Raw genomic sequence first — 24,000 nt, 5'->3', positions numbered from 1 at the left:
CTTAATTTTTATCCTATAAACCATAAACATGATTAAATTATTTTACATGATAACTTTAATTAAATAAAATTAATTAATTTAAACTTTACTGGTGCTAAATAAAAATATAAGCACCAAGATAAAATAATAAACACTATTAAATAATATAATTTTCGCGTAATTATCTTGTGATTTCACTCAATGGATAATAAAGGATCGTGAAAAAGATTGAACCAAAACTGAACCAGAAAAATTCATTAACCAAACTTTGATGATCGGCCCCAGTTCTTGCGGCTGGATACAATTTTCTGCTCTGCTTGGGTCCTTCGCCATGGAGGGCTTCTGCTACAACTTCTCATTGGTTGAGACAGAAAGCTTCAGACTCCGGCGACGTTCTGCTCCTGCGCCTCATTTCTTCTGGTATTTCCAGTCTTGTCTCAAAACGAGGATACTATACAATCTCTTATTTAACTAATTTGTTGTCATTGTGATTGAGGTTTAGTGGGTTCAAATAAAAAATTGTAAAAATGCCCTAGTAGATCTTTCAAATAAAAAAAAAGAAAGCTATTTTGTGGTTTACCATGACTTACGAAAAAATTGCTTTAATTTCCATGATTGTGCACTTGTGATCCAAATGTATTTCAGCTCGGATGACAAGAAGAAAGAGATTTTGGTGGAATACCCTGAGATCTTTGTGGACCCACTACAAGAATCATCGTGGATCTCAATTAGATATTAGGGTCTTACTCTTACTGTTTTGTTTTTGGAATAGTTTTTCTTATTCATCTTGTTCACAGTAGTTGTAGCATTTGTGTAAATTCGATGTCCAATTCCCATACAAAAATAAGTTCTGATTTGAAAGTTCTTCCGGTTAATAAGAATTGTGGATGATGATAGAGCAGGACCAGGGACTTTAGGGTTGTAGTAGAAAGAGTCCTAGTGGTGATAGTCACCATCCTCAGCTTTGGGGCTGCCTTCAAATAGTTTAATTCAATTGCACGAAGTCGAAGGATAGGTTCCGTGGACGACATGTGGTGAATACTCGAGGTGGCTAAGAAAAGGTTAATGCAGTTGGGCCACCCTTAACAGAACTTGGTTCAAGCCCACCAAGCCAAATCTCTTTGCAATATCCCAACACTTGACGATAGGAGATCTTACCATGTATCCCATGATAATTTCCAAGCACATGCACAACGGATCTGCATCTGCAAAAGTCATGAAATAAGATATTTATTAATTATGTAATGATCGCCAAATTTGGAATTAATTTGCAACTAAGAGAGAAGTAGTAAAAGGACTGTTTACAGAAACATGTCTTGTGAATGTTTGCTGGAGCAGTCCTTTTTGAAGGAATTCTTATTTTTTATAGTAGACAGAAGAAGTCCCTCGTGTATGTAATTGGATGAATTTGGTTAAGATCAGATGAAGAAGTTTGCCTTCCATAGGATTAGATGGTGTATTGAGGGGGAGATATATACAAGTCCTTTGGTTTTTAAATCTCTCAAGAAACTACTCTCTCAAAGGCCAAATCCTCCCTAATCCCCAATCCCCACTCCCCACCCCCAATAAATAAATAAATGTGCGTTTGGGTTTTCCCCTTTCCTTTTTTTGGTGCATAGATGAGCAGGAGGGAATTGTAATTAAGTCAGTTTTCTGGAAATTGTATTCTCTCATATTTTACTTGCATGCTTAACCATTTCAAGGAATTGTTGTGATGTTTGTAGCTCACACGCCTTTCCTGCCATTGCCTTTTCTAGAGGTGACTTGTGCAAGTGATGGGAACTTATCAAATGTTTTGCAGCCAGGATGTTTGATATAGTCATAGCACAAATATACTGCCAAGAAGATACTTCTGATAAAATCATAGTGAGCAAGGCGCTTAAAAAATATGCAAGGATTTGCAAACCTTGAGAATTTTGGTTCTCTTGATACACTTTATGATTATGCGATGGATTACTTGTAAGATTTTTTTTATGCCCTGTTGAGATCCTCAATTTCCCGTTCGCTTTTTATATGTTTTTCTTGAGCGACCTACTTAATTCAATCTATGTATTATCTTTTCTGCATTATGATGGTGAATGGATCTGTATGCATAATTGTTTTGTTAGTAGTTTACTGCACTTTTCCAACAGTGATGTCTGGAGAACATATCTACTTCTGTTGAATTACCTTCGTGTATAGTGGATTTGTAGTCAGGGATTGGGCACTCATGGTTAATTGTTCCTAACAAAGTGTAGCAAACCTTTTATTATTGTAGCATAGTGTCTGAGTCTGCAATTTTTGACAAGAATGGAAAGTGAAACTTGGATACTTCTTTGATTGTGTGTATGCCACAATATTGTCTATAATCTATACATTTATGCAATGTAATGTGACATCAAATTGAAATTTGTTGAAATAATTTTGGTTAACTGCAATGATATTTTATTTGTCAGCATGCTATTATCATTTCACCTGTTCAGAAAAATGCCATCCACATTAATTTTCTTCTTGTTGCCGCTTTAGATAATTGAAGGCGCACATGTGGATCTTCCAAGCTAACATTTATCTAGAAGGATATTTTGAAAGAAAAAAAAAAAAAAGGTTCGTAATTTACATTCCAAACCTTCATAAAATGGATCAAGTTGTTCTTCTTCAGGCTCCCTTCTTGCCCAGAACAATCAAATAAGAGCTTGCTGCTAGTTAATGGTGGCATGAGCTTGGCTCAAAATAAAAGACATGAAAAGTGACTGTTCCCACTGGTTCTCCTCATTTCAAAGTAAATAATTGGCTTCCTAAAGTAAATATAGTAGTATCCTCACCCATGCCTGTTGTTAGTGCCATCTCTTTTTCATGAATCCGTTCAAGCTCAAACACAACAATTTCCATCTTAGGTCGCCCCTTTCCTGGAACACTCATGCACTGCAGTGTCAGATTGATCAAATCCTTCATTCCCTGTAAGGTGAAGCTTCCAAATAGCCGACAGTCCACAAGTTTGTTTGAATTCAGTCTTTTTTCCACCTTCACAAAATGCAAGAATAATGAAAACTGAAGCTTTGTAGCCTTTATACAAGTTTTAGTTGCAAATAAAGCAATAAGGTGCTTGAACAGAGAGTATTAAAACGGAGTCCTTTTTTTTTTTTATAACTGTGAACGTATGTTTGATGTGTTTCTGTAAAACTGAGGCTAACAAACCTGCCCTCAGTTAGCCATGGCCTTCAAATGTCTATTATGAAATAAGTCAATTAAACCTTTCTTAGTGTCTCCAAAAGCCTTGAACTTGTATACCAAAAGTCATCCAAACCACACAAAGTCTTATGAACTAGTTCATCATGGTAACCCTGCAACATTTTGTTTTAGAGTTCCGACACCAAAAATGACAACTGTCCTAGTTTCCTGAAAATACTGAATTGGTGACCAAAGGCATTGTGCTCTTCCCAAATCTCAGAGTTTTGCTATGAGAATGAGAAATAAAAACTCCTAGGGAAAATAAGTTGTAGAAATTATTCCTTCTTACCCAGTGGATTAAGTTCCCTTCATATCTGAAGAAGTCAATATTTGAAGTCTCTCGTCCAGTTATGAGTTCCAAAAGGAATACTCCGTAGCTGTATACATCACTTATTTCAGACATGCTTCCTGATTCTTCTACCCTGGATATCAGCATGAATTAAAGACTAATTATACATGACAGCTATGTACCTATTTAAGCAAACAAACTGCAACCAGAAGGACGATTTACTCTGGATCTCTGAAAATATTGATATTAGTTGTGTGTGATGGACCCGCATCGTCTATCTTTTCAAGGAGTTTGGAAATCCCTGCATCTGCAACCTTAGCAATGAAGTTCTCATCGACCAACACATTTGCTGTTTTGAAGTTCTTGTGTATCAAAGGAGGTTTTAGGGAGTGCAAATGGCATAGACCTGTAGTAGAAAATACAGTCTCTTCAGCACCTTTTCTTAATTCTTTGTCATTTCAAAACACCCACGTCAAAACTTTGAAATCTACCTTTAGCCACCCCAAGAGCTATGGATAGTCTTTGCTTGAACTCTAGTTTTGCTGTTGAATCTTGTCCAGAATCTTCAAAACAGTTAAATGTGCCAACGTGTCTTTAATGCACAACCATTCAAATTGATTTTAATAAGAGTCATACCATATAAATGATTGCATATGCTGCCGTTTGGTAGATATTCAAAAACTAAAATTTGAGTCCTGCTTTCCTGGCTGTAACCCAGAAGGGCGACTAGATTACGATGCCGAATCTCCGACAAATTTGCTACCTGTTTGTTCAAATAAAACGGTTTATCTATACAAACTCTGAGACTTTAGATCTCTAAGCAGATATTTTTAAGGTGGAAGTTGAAACATTTATTAAATGAAGCTGCAAAAATCTTTGAACACTTCTGACATAAGAAAAACAAATTGTCCGTGCTTTTGATTAAAGCCAGTCATCTGTTGCCTAAGGGAACAGATGTCTAAAATTTGTGGTCCATTTTTTCAAAATGCCCTAATATGAGTGAGTGAGTGAGTGAGTGAGTGAGAGTGTGTGTGTGTGTGTGTGTGTGTGTGTGAGAGAGAGAGAGAGAGAGAGAGAAGGGGGGGAGTGTGTTTGTAAGAGAGGGAGAGTGGCTGGGTGAGAGGGAAAGTGAGAGGGAGTGAAACTTCTAAACTACTATGTACAGGAGAGAACATTGTTGTCTGTTGAAGTGAGCTGTGTGTTGGAGTATAATTACACCTCTAAAACAAATTCTTGTCTAGGAGCACCCGGTCGCCTTTTGATAGCCACAACAGTCCCATCACTAAGCAAACCTTTATAAACCAATCCAAAACTGCCACATCCAATGAGATTGCTTTCATTGAAATTCTTGGTGGCTTGCTCCAACTCTTCCATTGTGAACTGCCTTTCCCCAGGTTGTCCTAATGAAGGCTGAGCTGCTGCTGAACCTGATCCACCACCTCTGTTCCACTCCCCTGCAATTTTGGTTGAGACTATTAAGTCCTACCTAGATAGTAAGTATTGGAAATTATTTAAACCTTACCTAATGCAGAAGGTTCTGAAGAACCTGTCTCTGAGTTTTTGTTTGAGGATTTTTTACAATGTAACTTGCAAAACCACACAACCCCAATGATTATTGCTGCCAATGCAAATGCACCCGCAGCACCTCCAACTACTGTTGCAGATGACCATGACATCTGGTGAAGCCGTCAATTCTCCTTCAATGAACTTGAACATTGAACCTGTGATGCAGGAGGAGGGAATTGCAAATTTATTTGAAGATATTGAAATTTATTATCCATTTCTATAGCAAGAAATCATAAAAAGTGAAAAATAGAATCATGTAGTGTTAAAACTCAAGATCTGGTAGCAGTAATGGAAACCCAGGATCAATTTGTTTGAAAATCTTCTTATAAAAAATGGAATCTTAACTATTCCTACCAATTGTGGTATGACTTGAATCGACAAGTGCTGAGAAATGCTAACCATCCAATCTCATGAATTGACTTGGGGAATCAATAGTGTGATAAGAGCCAATGTTACTGGAATCTGAAGAAGTGATCAGAAGACAACTCATTGGCTTTTTGCAGTGCCCCACCTTTGCGGAAGGAAAGGGAAGGTGATTCTGTAGCAAACATAAAAAACTCAAGTTATTGCTCCTCCTTTAGTTGCTAACTGACACCATGTTTATTCATGTTCAGCATTGATTTAACATAAATCTTGAAGCCATCTGTGTACTTTCAAATTCTAGTCCTCCGGCAGAAAGAAACAGTGATTAGAAAGAAACTAGATAAGTACTCAACCCACAGCAACAACTGCCATCAGCTAGAAGAGGTGATTCCATGCCTTTCATGTAAATATCTTTGGACATACACAGATCATCACTCTTACTATTGCTGCCTCTGCCAAAAAATCAATGCCCATTTGGGTTGTTGTTACTGCCTGTAAATTCTGGTTTTACAACATGGATATTGATGGGATGAGGTGACCTTAAATTGGGCAGGTACTGGAAGACATCATTATTGAGGGGGATCAAAATTAAAGAAAAGATAGTTACCAATCCATCAGTTTAAAGTCTCCTCCAATTCACACGGTCTTCCTTTTTGCCTTTTTTTTGTCATCTGATCTGTAAAGAAAGGAGTCAGTGCTGTTTTTGTATAGAAAGATGGGACTCTTCCTCTTATGGGGTCATGACAGCTGAGCCAGCAAGACCTTACCTCAGCATCTCCAACAGGTCCTCAGCTTCCATGGCTGGATGCTCTTGGTTTTCTTGCATGAGACAGAAGCTTAGCTGTTTGGGCAAAATGGGTAGTTGTAATTTCCACCTTATTTGCTTTATTTTGTATGCATTTATAATTTATGCTACCGCTGAGCTGTGATGATCAAAGGAGGACGACTCTCTCTCTCTCTCTCTCTCTCATATTTAATTGGTTTGTTTGTTTCTGGACTTTGCTGCATTCTTAATTGGGCTGGAAAGTAGAGGGGGATTGGTGGAGAGAAGGTTGTCTTGTTGTGCAGGCCTGAAGGCAAGGTATAAGAGGCCCATGTCTAGAGAGAGAGAGAGAGAGATGGTAGTTTTGGGAAATGTGGGTTTCTTTTACAAGATTTTGTTTGGATATGTCGTCTGAGAGTCTAGGGGCAAGTGGGGGATGTTTGTGCCTGTGGCCTGCTTACAAAAAAGATTGCTTGTTTATTTCCAGTAGTCTGCATAGGAATTATGAGCACCAGGATAGAGGTTTGAACCTTTGGACAAAAGAGACCAACTCAGGTGGTCCTGAATCCTGATTCTTGCAAAACCATTCAACTTTGCTCCTTCTGCTGTCATTTAAGAGTTCCTTAATCAGGAGGGTGATCACCGTTCTTGCCCCCTCCATAAGTTTGACAAATCTTAATTATTATCTTTGCTTTGTAAGACCCATCCATCACCATCCCATCCCATCCCACTTGGAACTACATAAACCTGCACACTTGAGCAATGGTTGTTCTGAGATGTTCACTCTTATCATTTTAATTTTTAGTTCACCAAATCACTCCATTTCCAGTGTATTATATATATACAGGGGGTGATTAAAAAAGGGTAAAAGTATGGTAAAATTGGGTTTCCCTTCTTGTGGTGAGTCAAGTAATAGCTGCTTCCTCTTTTCATTTCTGTACCTATTCACTCGTTTGATTTATTACCATATTAACTATGGTTCATTTTTTCTTCCTTAAGGAAATATTGAGATTGTAATATCTGTTGTGATCTTTGATATTGTCCTTAGCTCCATTCCTTCTCTTATTTCCATCTCTTTTGTTTGTAAGGCCAAAAGTTCATGCATGCATCCAGCCACTACTGCTGTCACTAGTTCAGTGAACCATTTTCCCCAAAACCGCACTATAGCCATAGCTGGGTTCTTAATCTGTGTCTCTGTTTTTATGGACACTGGACAGTGCTAGTGCTGCTGCTGCTGCTTCTCTCTCTCTCTCTCTCTCTCTCTCTCTCTCTCTCTCTCTCTCTCTCTCTCTTTCTCTCTATATATATGTGTGTGTGTGTGTGAATTTTCTGTAGTTTGTATAATTTTTTTCCCCTGAACTACCCCCAGGACCTATCTTTAGATTTGTGCTTTTTAGTACACACTAACATGATTTTTAAATTGTTTTTTTTTTTAAAAAAATTTCCCACTATATCTTTATCTTTAATTCTTCCTATTATAATCCTTTAAATATTGGGTGAGGAAAAGCAAATCCTGGAATAAGAATGGGAATCTATTTTTGTTTTTGTGTTCTTTTTGGTCTTTGTTAGAGTTGAAAAGAATTTTTGATTCAAGCTTCTTTTAGGCTAAACTGGTGGGATTATAAAAGAACGAGAGGATTGAGGAACAACCTTGTCATCTTTATAAAGACTTTATAGCTTTATGTTTCATTAGACCTCTTTTTTTGCATAATTAAGACCTCACCAATCTAATCCCACCTCTGTTTTTCACTTTTCCACTTGTCCCATGTATGGTAGGGTTATAGAGCAAAGCAAAAATAATCAAGATTGTCTCGTGCCTTTACATATATGTATATTGGTGGTATTTGTCTTTACAGGCTTCGTGTTTAGAGAGGTGTCTCAACAAAACGTAGGGGCTGGCATGGGATACAAATCTTAAGTAGGCTAGCACTTTTTATATATATTGTGGGATTCACACTAGGCCTGCCTTGTCGTGATGCCTCTCGAGATACTAATGGCTAGCATATTTCTACCCATATAGGGACTCATGCGAGATTTAATTTACACATATCGCATCGAAAGGTTTGAATGTATTCATTCATGAGAGTTAAGGTTTCAACTTTTGCATCAACTGGAATTTGAATCCCAGCCTCCTATAAGGAGATTGGGAGGCCATGAAAGTTAGAATAATATAAGAACAGTGACAATCAAATCTATGTTGGTCTTCTATTTTATTGATTTGACTTTAATTTTTGTAGTAATCAAATGTTAATAATGTGTAAAATTAAAAAATTGATTAATTTTAGATTTTTTTTTCTTACTTTTCATGACAATCATATATGAAAATATGAAAAAAAATTTTGTATTTCTTTTCCTTCTCCCAACGTTTCTCAATTTCTAAACAAGACCTAGACAACATTTAATTTTTAGAGAGAGAGAGAGGTCCCCATCATGGGATTTTGGAAGACACGTTAACTTTTGGTTGACATGGAAAGGGGAGGCAGAGTTACTTTAGTGGCGGAGGGTCCCGTGGCTTTCACTACCAGATGCAGTCTTTGAATGATGGGATCATGCCCAGTCGTTGCTCTCTTGTCCCTGTCTACAAGAAACAAAGAGGCCTAGGAGCCATTTCTGCATCCTCATATGCTAGCTTTGCTCTATTGCATTATTGCTACATCTCAGGCTTAGATTTTAGTAGTTCTTTTTTAAAATTGTGACTTTGTGCATGTACTCCTTTTCAAAATGATAGAACGATACTTCAAATGGTCACTGATTTGCGAATGAAAAAAAATTAAATAAAATTAAATTTTAAATGAAAAAGAATTTTGCCCGATTTCAATTCACTCTTGCCGACACTATACTCATACCAAGTGAAATGTGAGGGCTTTCAAGTCCCAATTCACTCAGGTATGTTACATGGGAAAAGGAAATGAAAGGAAAAATAAGAAAGAAACTTATTTTCTCTTATATTTTTCTTCTGTTAAATTCTATAAAAAAAAAATGAAAACCTATTTTAATAGAACTAAAAATTATGAAAAATCAAATACTAATGATGTGTAAAATCAAAATTTTATTTTTTTTATTTTTTTAGATAATTAAACATGAAAATGAGTATTCCTTGACACTTTTTTTTCCTTTTTCTAATATTTTCAAAGTTCAGTGAGACTATTGAAAAATAAAAGTACTCTATCCAACACATTCATCTTCTTAGAAACAAGAAAGAAAGAGGAAACATGTATAACACTATAACAATTTCTTTTCTTTGTTCTCTATCCTTTTTCTTTTTTCTTCTTGTTTTTTTTATTTTTTTTGCGTGGCCAACCATACAGCCATGTCCTTGTTGAAAAATTGATAGTCCGGACTAGATGATCAGGAGGTTGTGTATTAGATGATCACGAGGTTGTGTATTGGATGAGAAGGTTCTAGTTTTAAGAATAGAACTATTGACTTGAGATAAGATATTACGATTAGTTTGGTTTGGTGGAATAACTATTCATTTGAATGAGATGTAATATAGTTTAAATTTTGGGAATTAAGGAAATAGTTATTCCTTACATATTCCTAATTATTTCATTCAATGTGTAATAAGAAATAAATAAATAAATATCCTTATTATTATTTGTTTTATAGTAACAACATATTTTTTTGTATAACTAATTATAACTAACTTACTAAAACTAATATATTCTTGAGAATAAGCATTTTACAAATCAAATGTGATTTAAGTGCCTAAGTGTGGAAGGATATATAGTCACATTCATTATCTCGTTGGATTACCTGAATAAATCTACTGCATCGATACCATTAATTTGGATGTAAAGAATTTTGATAGATTTTGAAATGAATGAACTAGGGGAGGCACTATTTTCAATACATGACTGCTTAAATATATGCAAATTGCGAGAGATTCAAACCCCACGTGGAACCCACACTCACTCTCATATGTTTGTAGCTTGCATGTTAGTAACCATTGGATATATGGTGTGAAAAAAATCGCAAATTTTCTTATAAACCAGTCTAGGTATAATTTGAGTAAAATGTGAAAACTTTACTACTGACATGGAATATTTCACCTTAAAAATTAACAATTTGTTTGCTCTTTTTTGAGTCTCAAATGGTTATTTGATCAAGATTCGTCTCACATTTACCTTACATTAATAATATATGGTGCTTCTACATGCAAAAAAAAAAAATTTGGTTTAGGGTTGTTTTGTGCAAAGGCTCAAATTTTATTTTTTTAAAGTTAAAAAAAGGTTGAACTTCCAAATTCAATTTAAAATGAATCACATTCCTAATAATATGATTCATTTTCATTCAAATGTCCAAAATAATTGCATGTGAGTCATTGAAAATAGTTTTATTTATTAGAATGATAGATGAATACTATTAGACAATATCCTATATATTTAAGTAATATTTTAGTTAAGTCATTATTAGGGCTGGATTTATTCATTAGTTCTAATTGTATTCAATATATATATATATATATATATATGAAAAGCATTGTTATGAAAAACGAATTGCACAATGGAATATATTTAGAATCAAACACACAATGAAACACTTAATGATGAATATATAGAACAATCCTCAACCACAACAAATATATGAAAGCAATAACAACACAATAACACAAGGAATTACGTGGTTTGGCAATGCCTACATCCACAAAAGTAAACGGCAAAGATTCACTATCTTTATTGTCTAAAGGACATGAACAATACAACCATCTCTACTAAATACATCACAAATGGCATATAAATAGAGTTCTCAGAGGTTTTCCCTCCAAACCCCAACCAAATTAACGTCCCTCTTTCAAAATTCAAAAATCTGCGCTAAGTTTTCGAGCCAAACCGTCGATAGTTTCATATATAGAGCAAAACTCTGAAATTATGGGCCAAACCATTAAAGTTTCCGTTGATTGACTGGCCAAACCGTCAACGGTTACTGCCAAACTGTCAACGGTTTCCCCTGCTCCACCCCAACATCTTGATTTTCTACCATATTTTCTCCTTTGTACATGCATCTCATTCAATATATGTGTCACATATCACAACAAGCATAAAGGAAAAGGGATTATTTTGGCCTTTTGTGCAGCAACTCTCTATCTCTCTTTGCAATTGAATATCTTCCTCTCTCTCTCTCTCTCTCTCTCTCTCTCTCTCTCTTCACATTAGATCATAAAATGTTTTCATGGTATTGGAGCTTCTTTCGTGCTAATAAACCTCTTCGATATGTGCTTGCATACTACCCAATTTGGTGATCACCAATGGCTGAGCTTCCTACGCAGACACCAAAATCCAACAGAAGTATAGCAAAAGGGAACAGATTCTAGCAAGTTGTTCTGTTGCAAGTATATCCTTCTTCACAGACGTCTTGATGCTCTTTTGTTTCTTTGCAGTCTTCGCCAAAGCCTTCTTCACTTTCGAAATAGCGGGCGATTTTTTTCCCTAGCAAGGTCACCATCGATGCCTTTACGACCTTCGATCACCATTGACTCCTTCGCTAACTTCACATAAGGTCACCGTCGACACCTTCACGGCCTTCGATCACCGTCGATGCCTTCGCGGCTTTTGCAGACCTCCCCTTCACCTTTGGCTTGGACACAATCTTCGTCTTCGCTTTTGCCTTCACCACAGCTCCTATCGGCTTCACAATAGCTTTCTTATTTGCAGGAACAACCTTCTTGGTGCCAGAAGAAGCATACTTGGTCGTCGCTGGGAGCTTGAACGAGTTCTTCACCTCCACGAGCTTGCCGCCAATGACTATTAGTCGTTTAATTTCTTTTCATTTGAAGATGGTTAGTGAAATAGATGATTCTCTCCAAGCCATTAGTACTAAATTAAATGGAAAAAATTATTCATATTGGGCATATGTTATGAAGAATTTTTTTAATTGGAAAAAACTTGTAGGGATATGTTTCTGGTAATGTGTTTATGCCCTCTGATAACAAGAAAGAGAATATATAAAATTGTTAGTCGTTTGGGAGGTGAATAATTCCAAAATTATTACTTGGATTAATAATTTCGTTGATCAGTCCATTAGTATGCATTTAACTAAATTTTCTACAGTTAAACAAGTTTGGGATTATTTAGCAAAATTATACATGCAATCCAATTTTGTTAAATGATGTCAGTTAGAGATGGATATTAGGGCAGTAAGGCAAGGAAATCAAAGTATTCAACAATTTTACACTCTTATGACGAGTTTTTGGGATGAATTGACACTAAGTGATCCTGCAGATCTTAATTTGAATAAGTCTTACTGCACTTATAGAGAGGAATAACGACTTGTTCAATTTTTTATGACACTTTGAGATGAATTTAAGGCACTTCGTGGTTCTATCCTTCATCAAAGTCTTCTTCCCTCTGATGATTCAATTGTTAGTGAACTAATGGCAGAGGAAGTGTGTCTCAAGTCACATGTGGGTAAAGGTCTTCTCCTAGTTCCTACTCATAGTGTTTTGCCTGTCTCATCTAAGCAATCTTCCAATGGTCAAAGTCGACGTCAGAAAGTTGTCATTGATGAGTGTAGTTTTTGCAAGCAGAAGGGTTATTAGAAAGTTCAATGTCCATTATTATTAAGGGACAACAATAGGCTTCGAAGCCTAGACAGTATCACACTGTAACCACCACATCATCAGAAGAGTCGTCTCCGACCGCACCGACACTATCTATCATTGTAGAGTAGTTGTAGAAGCTTTTTTCTACATCAAAACCTAATGTTTTATTTGTTTCTCCCTCTATAGGTTTGTTCTCCTCATCCATTTCAGGTTTATCTCCGCCCACTTGGGTATTTGATTCAGGTGCTACTCATCCTATGTCAAATAACATCTCTATGTTTACATTAATATCTTCTACCTTACACTTTCATCTGTTTTGGCTGCCAATGGTACCCTAATGTCATTGGTAGGTACTAGTTCTGTAACGACCCGGCCCTTTATACGGACCCAGATTGCTACCACACGTACATAATACCTATACCCGATAAACATACATAAATAACACGCCCTAAACAGGGACATACTGGTGTATCTCATACATAACTGTAATTCAAATGATGCGGAAAAACATAAACATCCATAGGGATTCTATTAGACATATACCAGAGTTCTAACTGTATCTTTAAGACATAGGCTCCATACTTAAAACATAAATTGTATTACATCCCCAAAAGAAACTAACCAGGCTAACAACCCAGTACTAGTACAAAAACTTACTCCTATCAATCAGATTCTAAGCTCTAAAGTTTCACTAGAAGACTAAGATCGATGCCCTGAAGAACCTAAAACAAAGGTTGTAAGATTGGGGTGAGACACTTCTCAGTAAGGTGGAAGATATTACAACAGCACGTGATTACATGAGTTTATTCCAAGTTAAAATAGTTGCACAATTCCACATTCATATTACTGGACCATAGGGGATATACAAATATAATTTAACATCGTTACAAGCAAGAGTTCCCGAGGTTAGGGTAGGGTACATGCCCATATATTGTACGATCCCCTCACACGGTACTCAACCATTTGACCTTACCCATTTTAGTTTTTAAATCATGTATATGAATATTTATAACAATGACCAGCTTTGAAACGTCATAATATGCCTATTCACCCATGGCACGAGTTATGCACTGATACCTCTGACATGCCCTGTTCGTGCAGGTACTGTCAAGCATCTATTATATAGTCCGACTGCCCCACCTGGTCCATTATTTCAGCAGTGGTTCCAATACTCCTACAAGCCGACTATCTCTGTACCCACACTGATTCACATGTGTGGTTGTATTGTACTTTACTAGCAACGGAACCGCGCCTTTAGAAACTGGAGTATCTTTCAACTCCTTTAATCTGAAGTATCTTTCAACTTCTTTAGTAACAAGTTGTGGTCTCATTTATCATATATACAATTTACAATGAAAACATAATAACCTGTGCATTTCCAGTATTTTCACAATCTCATTAATGAACTAAACAAACATTATTTCTTTCTTTCAAACTGAGGTATCAACCGGCACACGTACTCTCGGTTTACCCCTTTTCATATATAAATCTCGGAATTTAACCGGCACTTGTTTTCCACAGTTTCAGATAGTATAATGGAACCTTAGTTCCTATAGTTCATAATTGTATATACCAATGCATTATAAGTCCATTTAACAACATATATCACATTCGTTTCGTCAAAAACTATTTTAAGGAGTAATCGGCTTAAAAAGTCATTTAAATGAAAAATAAGGGTTCAAGCATCTCCTACTAGTAGTTTAAAGCAACTAGGTAAGTTTTTAAAACATTTGGAGATCATATGCAAAATCCCTAAATTTACCAAAATCGTAAAAATAATTAAACCAACACTTTTACCCGGTAGAATTTTGCAAATGAATAGTCATAACTGTGACAACCCGAATAATAATGGTTTTGCCTTTGACATTGTCTCTGAATGTGACGTATCAACCATATTTTAGCCTTAGTGTGGTAAACTTGGATTTATCCCCGGTCATGTGCCTAGAACACTCGCTATCCAAGTACAATTTATCTTTCGATGGGGTTGTCCTAAAGCAAACCTACAAGAAGGGTTCAATGTGTTACTTTTTCTTCTTTGGGTACTTCTTTTCCATCTACAAGTTTGGTAGGGATAAGATCACCATGTGTGACAACCCTCCATATTTTCCAATCCATAGTTTGTAGGTAGATTCTCATTCTTTGTTTCCAAAAAGTATAGTTAATACCACAAAAAAAAAGAGGCCGAGTTGAGAATTGACCCTCGACAAAGGGAGCTATGCCTAGGTGTGCCATAGAGATTTTTATATAGCTTCTAAATTAAGATTTGCTATAACCCCGCTCTGATACCAATTGAAAAGTAAGGTGTAGTCCCAAGAGGGGGGTGAATTGGGTTTTAAAAGTTTCTTTGAACTCTTTTTATAAATTATTTTCCCAACTTATTGTATGTTTAGCAATCACACAAGGATGGTTTAAATTTCAATTACAATATCAGCTGAGAATCAAATTCACTTTTAAATCTTTATGAAAGAGTATATTAATTTGATCTTCCAGCAATTTAAATTAACACCCAATCAACAAACCAACACAAACCACAAATTAATCTATTAAACAATGTATGCATTACAACAGAACTTCCAAGATTCAACTTTTGAATATGTCAACCCACTTTGAATATTAATTAGCTTTGAGTGTTAATCAATCAACGTACTCCCTTACGGTTTCCGCAATATATATTGATCAACCAACGTACTTCCTTTCAATATTTTCGCAATTCACATAAGTAAATTAATTTTTAGCAATTTAATACACAACCACGTAGTTTATAGATTTGCAGAAAATTAAATTCTCAACCACACAGTTTATATATGTGTAGAAAATCAAAGAGAGTAGGGAAGAGAGTGAGACCAAGATTTTAACGAGATTTGGCTATACCTGCCTACGTCCTCGCCTTAGGCAACACACCTAAGGATTCCACTATATCACTCCTTTACGGGTGGAGCAAACCTTTATAACACTCATTCAATAGGATAGAGTCTTCCTCTCCAAGCGATACCCAACACTTGGTACAATAATTCAACAACCCTAAACAGTCAAAAAAACACAAAACCAAAAAAACTTCTTGCGTACAAGAATCACTCTTGAAAATAGCATATTAGTACAAGTTATAGCACAACTAAGAATACTTTAATTTAAATATCAATGAAGAATAGAATTGAAGTTCGGAGAATATATCAATGGGATCTTTCTTTTGATTGATCAAACTCAGAATTTATGCTCAAAGATCGGTGAAAAATAACTCAACAGGTCTCAAAAAAACTCCAGTAAGTATGTGAGCAAAAAGGCTTTTGGAAGAGTATGAGAATTATAAGCTTGATTGTTGTTTTAAATTATTGGTATGATTTGATTTGTGAAATCATGTACTTATAGAGTTAAAATGTCATATTTTCGTGTTGCCCAAGTTACTTGGAGTGCTTCCCAAGTTTTGACAAAGTCTGGGACACAAGCAACATAATTTGGAAACTTTTAAATGTTGTTTTTAAAATATCCGTTACGAAGTTCAGTCGCCTGGACTTTGAAATTCAGCGTTGTCACACCCCAACCCGACAATGGGACCCAGGGTGTGATGTAGTAACCTAACCTGTCCCTATATCATACAAACACACATGATACTATACAATGAATGAGGGTCTGACCCTGTGGGGTTCCCGTATACCTTATACACATTCACATACACGACATATACGCGGCGGAAAAGTTCATTCTATAAATATGTGGTACCATACCAAAACCTATACAGAAAGAGTCTAAGCTCCATAATACAAAACATAACCCAGGGTGCCAGCAAATACCCAAAACGACAACCCTGTTACAGTCATAGTACTTACACAAGCACTTCACGCAGTACGCCAACCACCACGCTCCCAACACAAGGACGCTAGTTTCGGTTGCTCGAAGGACCTGAACATGTACATATGATAGGGGTGAGATACCTCTCAGTAAGAAAGAATCAGGTTATATCAGTGTGTGGCATATGAGTGTTATCATGACATAAAACATACACAGTTCAATACAGTTCTAGTATTTTCACAAAATAGTTCCAATATAGTTCTCATCACACCCACACATACATGATCAAGTAACCCGGTATTGTCATACCCTTCGACCCGAAGCCAAGCCGCATTACACAGCGTCCCCGGCACATGGCGTAGCCCCAAGCTCCCATGGCATCGTACTAGTACAACTAGTGGATCCACATCCTTTGGTGATCAGCCGATAAGAGGTGATATTTCACGCCCTCAGATATAGAGCCGGACACTCTTGCCACTGGAAGGTGGTATTTCACACCCTCGGATATAGAGCCGAACACTCTTGCACAACCTGGAACAATTCGGAACCCCGTTCCTATATCTCATGTCAGCAAATCACAACTCATGTATGTTCATATAACAATTCATTCCACACTCATTTGGTAACCTCAAAATCATGATTTTCCAAAAATACAATTTAAACAAGTTAAGGCACCATCTCCATAACACATATATGTGTAACACAATATATCCACGGTTTTCCAACGAAATCAGAGATGCAACCCAATGCCCCCCTTTTCCCAAAATTGTAACATGAAAATCCTGTAATTTTCACCTGTTAGATTTCCCCAAATGAGTAGTCAAAACACACACAGGACCGTGAACCACAGTTCTATCGAATTTGATTTCGAAAATAACCGATATAAATAGAATCCCCTTATCTTTCCCCAAAAATCCAAACCCGAACTCTACAGCTCCTAAACAGTGAACCAAGTTCCCAAAACCTATAAATCATAGTACAATACATACTTACAATTCCATTCTCTACAGGTCTACCAAAACAGAAATGAAAACCGAGCCTTACCTCGATTTTGGGTTAAAACCCGAAAATCCTCGAAACGAAGATTCGTTCCACAAATCACGCGAAGAGAATCCTTCCCTGATCCTTATAGTAACGTTGGATCTTCGATTCTAGCAACGAACGATAAAGAAATCTAGAGAGAAAGAGTGGAGTTTTGAGTTCTTAGAGAGAGAGAGAGAGAGCATTTTGATAACTTAGCTTCAAAGCAACCCAAAAAGATATTTATCGCACCTTTGACTCGACCAACCTCGTTGACGAGTCAACTAAGAAAGTTCGTTGACGTAGCGGTGGCCTCGTCGACGAGCTTGAGATTTTTGGATTTCCCAAAACCTCTTGGCTTCTCCTCGTTTACGAGCGTCTACATTTCGTCGCCAAACAACAGAAGGGCCTTTGTCGACCAACTCTAGCTTCGTCGACGAAGCCTGCTCAATTTACCGTCTTACCCTTTCCTTAATTATTTATTCCATATCTCATGGATCAGGTTCTTACAAGCGTAATATCAAGGTCAAAACAAGGTCAGGCACCTGGACTCACAGGGGTCAGTCGCCTGGGCCTATACTGTCTTCCCAATTTTAATTCAGCATAGATGTTAGTCGCCTGACCAGTCAAGGGTCAGTTGCTTGGGTAGTAAAAACAATGTTTTTTAAACTTGTTTCCAAAAATTCTTGCCAACTTGTTTTGAGACTTTTTAAAGGTATTTTTCAAGGTTTTTAAAATATGGTCTCTAAGTCCATGATTAACCCTATTGAGCTTCAAAACATTCATATTGATTTTAATTAAAGTACTTACACAAGACTTCCTTAAGACTTAAAACTTTTCTAAACTTGAAGTCGTCATGTATATCTTGCTCTGGGTCCATCATGTCCTTAAGCTTCAATATTCTTTAAGCTTTCATAAGGTTTGTCTGTCTTTGACCTCTTGAGCTCTCTTTTGATCACTTGCCTTTGGAATGCAATCTTTCACAACACTTGTGATCTTGAACTCTCATGCTTAAACTTGAACTTATAATGCTTGAACTTTTTGAACTTCATATGTTTTGTTTTTTGAAACATCATAACTTAAACCACAACATGTTAAATTACCTTGACTTTTTATCATCAAAATAAGATTCAAAATCCATGTTGGGCCAATTTACTTAAACAGGCTTCAAGACAATGGTATATTAAGTTCAATGATACCATCATGACATTTAGATTTAAGGAAAATACCGTTGATCAATGTATATATCTAAAGGTCAGTGGGAGCAAGTTTATCTTTTTGATTCTGTATGCTGACGATATATTGCTTGCCAATAATGATCTTGGTTTACTGAATGATACTAAGAGATTTCTTTGTATGGACTTTGAAATGAAAGATATGGGTGAGGCAGCTTACGTGATAGGAATTGAAATTTTTCGTGATAGGTCACGTGAAGTGTTAGGATTGTCTCAATTGGGATATATCAATAAAGTTCTAGAAAAATTTCATATGGCTGAATGTAAGCCAACTCCTGCTCCTATTTGTAAAGGGGACAAGTTCATTGCAAAGGATTGTCCATAGAATGAATTAGAAAAGAAAATAATGGAAAAGATTCCTTTTGCATCTGTTGTTGGAAGTTTGATGTATGTGTAGACTTGTACGATACTAGATATCAGTTTTGCAGTTGGAATGCTCGGGAGATACCAAAGTAATCCCGGAATTGAGCATTGGAAAGTTGCAAAAGGTATTTGAAAGGAACGAGACACTACATGCTCACATATCAAAGCTCAGATCAGTTGGAAGTGATTGGTTACTTCGACTCAGATTTTGTTGGATGTGTTGATAGTCAAAAGTTAACTTTTGGTTATGTGTTTCTATTAACTAAAGGAGCAATATCATGGAAGAGTACCAAACAAACTATCATAGCAGCATCTACTATGGAAGTTGAATTAATGACATGCTTTGAGGCCACAATTCATGCATTGTGGTTGCGGAATTTTATCTTGGGACTTGGAATTGTCGACAATATAGCCAGTCCGCTAAGAATTTATTGTGATAATTCCGCAACAAATTTTTTTTTTCTCCAAAAACAACAAATATTCTAATGGCGCTAAGCACATGGAGCTCAAATATTTGGCTATTAAGGAGGAAGTTCGGAAATAGACAGTGCTTATAGAATATATAAAGACTGAGTTCATGATAGTAGATCCTTTAACTAAGGGGTTGGTACCAAAGACATTTAGGGAACATGTTGATCACATGGGTCTTCATTGTAATCCTTTATGTATGATTGTGGATATTTATGTTTTGTTCTATAACATGTATAATGATATCAATAATGGTGTTTTTGAACATTTATTCTTGTTTACCATCAATTACGTAATTATGGAGATGCATTATTGTTAACAAGAATGGTCTTTGACAAAAGACATTACAGGGACATTATGGTTACTTCCTATTACAGATTATAGTTAAATGATTTGCTAGCATTTGTAGTACATGGAAGGGAAGATGTCATTTTAATGATATTTACCACCATGACTCGTGTTAGAGAGTTATTTAATTATAATATTATGGTAATCTCACTAAAGTATAACGTTATGTGCATGTTATGATTATCTTATTAATCCAACTTAATGTGATTCATATGGGTCAAGTGGGAGAATGTAAAAATATGTCTATGTCCCACAAGAATATTATATGTCTCATTTGATAAATGATAATGAAAGGTCATAGAATAAAAGGTCATAGTGGATTAACTAAAGAGTTAATGTGAGATTAAATGTTAGAAGTAGAAGAGTTTCCTATATATCTATATATAACTATTGTTATGGGGAGTAGTGATATATAGAGATATTATTATGTATGGCAATAGAATAAAAGTAATAGGAATTGTCTTCTCTCTGCCTTAACTCTCTGTTCATCAGCCATATTCCCTTAAATCTGGTGAAGCACGGAAAGAGATCAGGGTGAAGTGAGAGAAACGTTTTCTACGAGAGTTCTTCTCGGTTCACGTACACCATGAAGGATTTCAGTATGTGACTTTATGACTTTCTTATTTTTCCGCATAAAGGTAACATATATGTGAAGATCATGATGATTTAAAGATCATGTGTTTATAGCAAATAATAGCATATAATTTCTTACATGTTTTAGAATGTACTTGATTATTTGGTTTTAGTGTTGTCATACTCTTTTTACATAAAGTAATTTTGATTTGACCTTAAATGTCCAAGATGAGATGACATGTTAAACACATATATGTTGGATCTTTGTACCCTCCAAACTCTGTTATTTATGATAATAATTGCAAAGCATATACGACTCTTCTAATTAAGATGGTTGAATAAGAATTGTAAAGAGTGCCACCCTTGCTTGTTTGCAAAATATGTTTTTCCTCATAATTATAAACAACAATCATGCACATAAGGATTGAGTTTGAGTCAATTCCTCTTTCTTTCTTTTTTTTTAATGGGAAATTTAAGTATATCACCCCATTTATATTTTGTAATTTTCATTAATTAATAAATCAACTTAGTTCATGTTTGATTGATAATTAATAACAGAGGTAGATGAATATTCATGTTATCGAGCATGCTCATATGCATCTCTATATTATTAGGAAATGTTTTAGCCACGATGTGGGCTATCTTTTGTCTTTTTATAGAAATTAGTGATTCTTGTTATTTTAAATGAAGTGATTTTCTTAGATAAATGTACTTTTTCAATACATAGTTTGTTATATTGAATTTTTTGAATCTAATATGGTGACACTATTTTCACATATAATGAAACTTTATTGTGAATAATCTATAGAGGGGACTTGTCATTTTTTGCGTATCCATATATTTGTTTCTTAGATATGAAACATGTAATAGTGGGTACTAGATTTATTAAAATTGAATATATCAAAAGTAAGACCAATTCACTACATATCTCAAATTTAAAAACATAGACACATGAACAGCATGAAGAAACAAATCTCCTATATAATTTTTTATTGAGTTGATATTTGGAATAACATCAATCTAGTCATACATAGGATAATTTTGACCAAGACCCAAAAGCCCGAAATGAGATGACATTTATTGTAAGAACCCGGAAAATATAAAGGGATTTATGCAGATTTCGTCGACGAAGGCAGTAGACTTTTTGTCGACGAAATTCAGAGGTTTGTTGACGAAAAGAAGCCGAGAGGTCTGGAAAAGTTTAAATATTAGACTTCATCGACGAGGCTGCCGACATCCACGACGAAATCCTTGACTTTTCGTCGACGAAAATCGGGTGGGTCAAAGGGGGTATAAAAGGAAAATTACTTTTCTTCTTCATTAAGTTTCTATACTCTCTCTCTCTACTCTCTCTCTCTCTCTCTCTCTCTCTCTAGATTTCCTAGCCGGTCGTTAATAGAATCAGAAATCTAAGTTTACCACGAGGATCGTGGAGGGATTCTCTACAACTTCTGTGGATCGGAATCTCGGTTTGAGCATTTTCGAGTTTCGGGCCAAAATCGAGGTAAGGCTCGGTTTTCATTTATGATTCGATATATGTGTAGTAGTATGGATTATAAGCATGTTTAGTATTGTGATTTGTAGATTTCAGAGTTTCGGTTTGTAGTTTTGAGGGTCATAGAGTTCGTGGTTTGGTTTTGGGTTGAGGTAAGGAGATTCTGTTTATATTAGTTCATTTTTGAAATTAGGATCGGTAAGCCTGTAGGCTACGATCGTATGTATGTTTTGACTACTTATTTGGGGAAATCTATCGGGTAAAAACACGGGATTTTCGGGTTATAGTTTTCAAGAAAATTGGGGATTTCGGGTATCATCTCTTATTTGATTGGAAAACCGTTTATGTTGTTTAAACTGTATTATTGAGGTGATCGTAATCCATATTTGCATAAACTGTATACTTGAAATTGTAAACGATATGATCTGTTATAAACCAAATAAGTGTGGTACGTGTGTCTGTATGTAAATGTTCCAGGTATTTGTGAAAAACAGCTATGTGGCGGCTTATTACCATACGTTGAAATGTATAGGGACGTGAGTTCCAAAGTGATTCCAGGTTTTGTGAAAATCGGCTAGGGGTGGCTAACTACCGTACGCCAAAACGTCTAGGGGCGGCTAACTATCGTACGCCGTAACAGCTAGGGGCGGCTAACTACCGTACGCTATAATAGCTAGGGGTGACTAACTACCGTACGCTGTGCCCTATAACGGCTAACTACCGTGGGCAAGAGTGGCCAACTCTATATCCGGGGTGCGAAATATCACCAGTATGATTCGGTTGGTCACCGAATGTAACAACAGACCACAGTGGGCCTAGGTTGACGCAGCGTAGTTTGCACATGGTAACGTAATCGGGGTTAGACCAGGTGACCTTGTGTAGTTGCATGTGTAGCAATGGATTCACTATTGGGCCTGAGTCGGAAACCTTCGTAGTTTAATGTGTTGGAATGTAACCGCTGTGAGACTAGGTGACTTGTGCAGTTGTGAGTAGTGTGACGACACTGACCATATGTATGTATGTATGTATTTGAGTATCGTATGAACTGGAATGGATTTTGTGGAAATATTGGAACTGTATGGAATTGTATGGGAATGTATGGAACTTGTTTTGAAACTGTATGTATGTGTTTCAAACTGTATCGTATGTATGTGTTATGAAGTATGAAAATGACACTGGTATGCCACACACTGATATAACCTGTTTTCTCTCTTACTGAGAGGTGTCTCACCCCGAATATATACAAATGTTTTTCAGGTCCTTCGGGTAGCCGAAACTAGCATCCTAGCATCCGGAAGCGGGGGGTGTGTTTAGCTACTGTTAGTATCTGATAGGTACGAATTTTGTAGACACCCGTGGTATGTATAGTATTTGTAGGTATGTTTAACCTTGTATGGTATAGACTTTGGTATGGTACAGTTTGATGTAAAGAAAGACCGTTTTCCGCTGCGTATATTGATGAGTATGGACATGTATTGTATGTATGTATATAGGGCATCCGTTACCCCACGGGGTTGGACCCTCTTGTATATGGTATCATGTATGTTTTATATTGAGACAGAGACAGGTTAGGTTACTTAATTCACCGCTAGGTCCCATTTCTGGGTTCGGGGCGTGACATTTATTATTGAAAGTTACCATACAACGAGAAAATAAAAATTTGATCAATCTAATTATCTAATATTTGACTTGAGATGATTATTTCCGATGCCATAAAGGTGGTTGATCATTTCACACTTTGTTCAGATAGGAGACACTGAATTGGATGTCAATAGTAATAAATAAAGAGTTTGTTATTATTGATGTTTTTGTTTTCTTTTTTATTTTTCTAATAAAGAAACATATTATAAGAATGTGTTTGTTTTTATAGTGTCACTTTTATTTTTTTTTGTTGTTTTTCAACTATTTATAAAAAAAAGTCAAAATTAAATTTTACGATTTGTAGTTATTTTTACAACCTATTTTCAAAAAATTTAGGTATCCATAAATATTTTGTTTGGATTA

General features: G+C 36.0%; 1 protein-coding gene and 2 long non-coding RNA genes across 4 annotated transcripts; 2 read left to right on the top strand and 1 right to left on the bottom strand.

Moving 5' to 3' along the window:
- The first annotated feature begins 135 nt into the window (after positions 1-135).
- On the top strand, positions 136-2,048 carry LOC131150270 (uncharacterized). Of its 2 annotated transcripts, none has more exons than XR_009135511.1 (2): positions 136-399; positions 1,737-2,048. It is a non-coding gene; the product is annotated as an uncharacterized LOC131150270 (long non-coding RNA). The 2 variants fall into 2 exon arrangements; XR_009135512.1 differs by having other exon boundaries at positions 1,704-2,048.
- A 384-nt stretch (positions 2,049-2,432) lies between these two features.
- LOC131150269 (probable serine/threonine-protein kinase PBL15) lies at positions 2,433-5,962 on the bottom strand. Its single transcript, XM_058100879.1, has 8 exons — positions 5,441-5,962; positions 4,998-5,196; positions 4,694-4,929; positions 4,112-4,238; positions 3,967-4,038; positions 3,698-3,881; positions 3,476-3,608; positions 2,433-2,979 (listed from the first exon to the last, which is right to left on the bottom strand). Exons 2-8 carry the CDS (start codon positions 5,149-5,151, stop codon positions 2,728-2,730), a joined length of 1,158 nt encoding a protein of 385 aa, XP_057956862.1. The 5' UTR covers positions 5,152-5,196; positions 5,441-5,962; the 3' UTR covers positions 2,433-2,727.
- Positions 5,341-6,359, top strand: LOC131150271 (uncharacterized). The gene is made up of 3 exons (XR_009135513.1): positions 5,341-5,573; positions 5,656-5,788; positions 5,958-6,359. It is a non-coding gene; the product is annotated as an uncharacterized LOC131150271 (long non-coding RNA).
- Positions 6,360-24,000: the final 17,641 nt, after the last annotated feature.

This window comes from Malania oleifera, chromosome 3, assembly GCF_029873635.1.
Source record: "Malania oleifera isolate guangnan ecotype guangnan chromosome 3, ASM2987363v1, whole genome shotgun sequence".
Classification (NCBI taxonomy): Eukaryota; Viridiplantae; Streptophyta; class Magnoliopsida; order Santalales; family Ximeniaceae; genus Malania; species Malania oleifera.
This window is presented reverse-complemented; position numbering and strand designations above follow the sequence as displayed.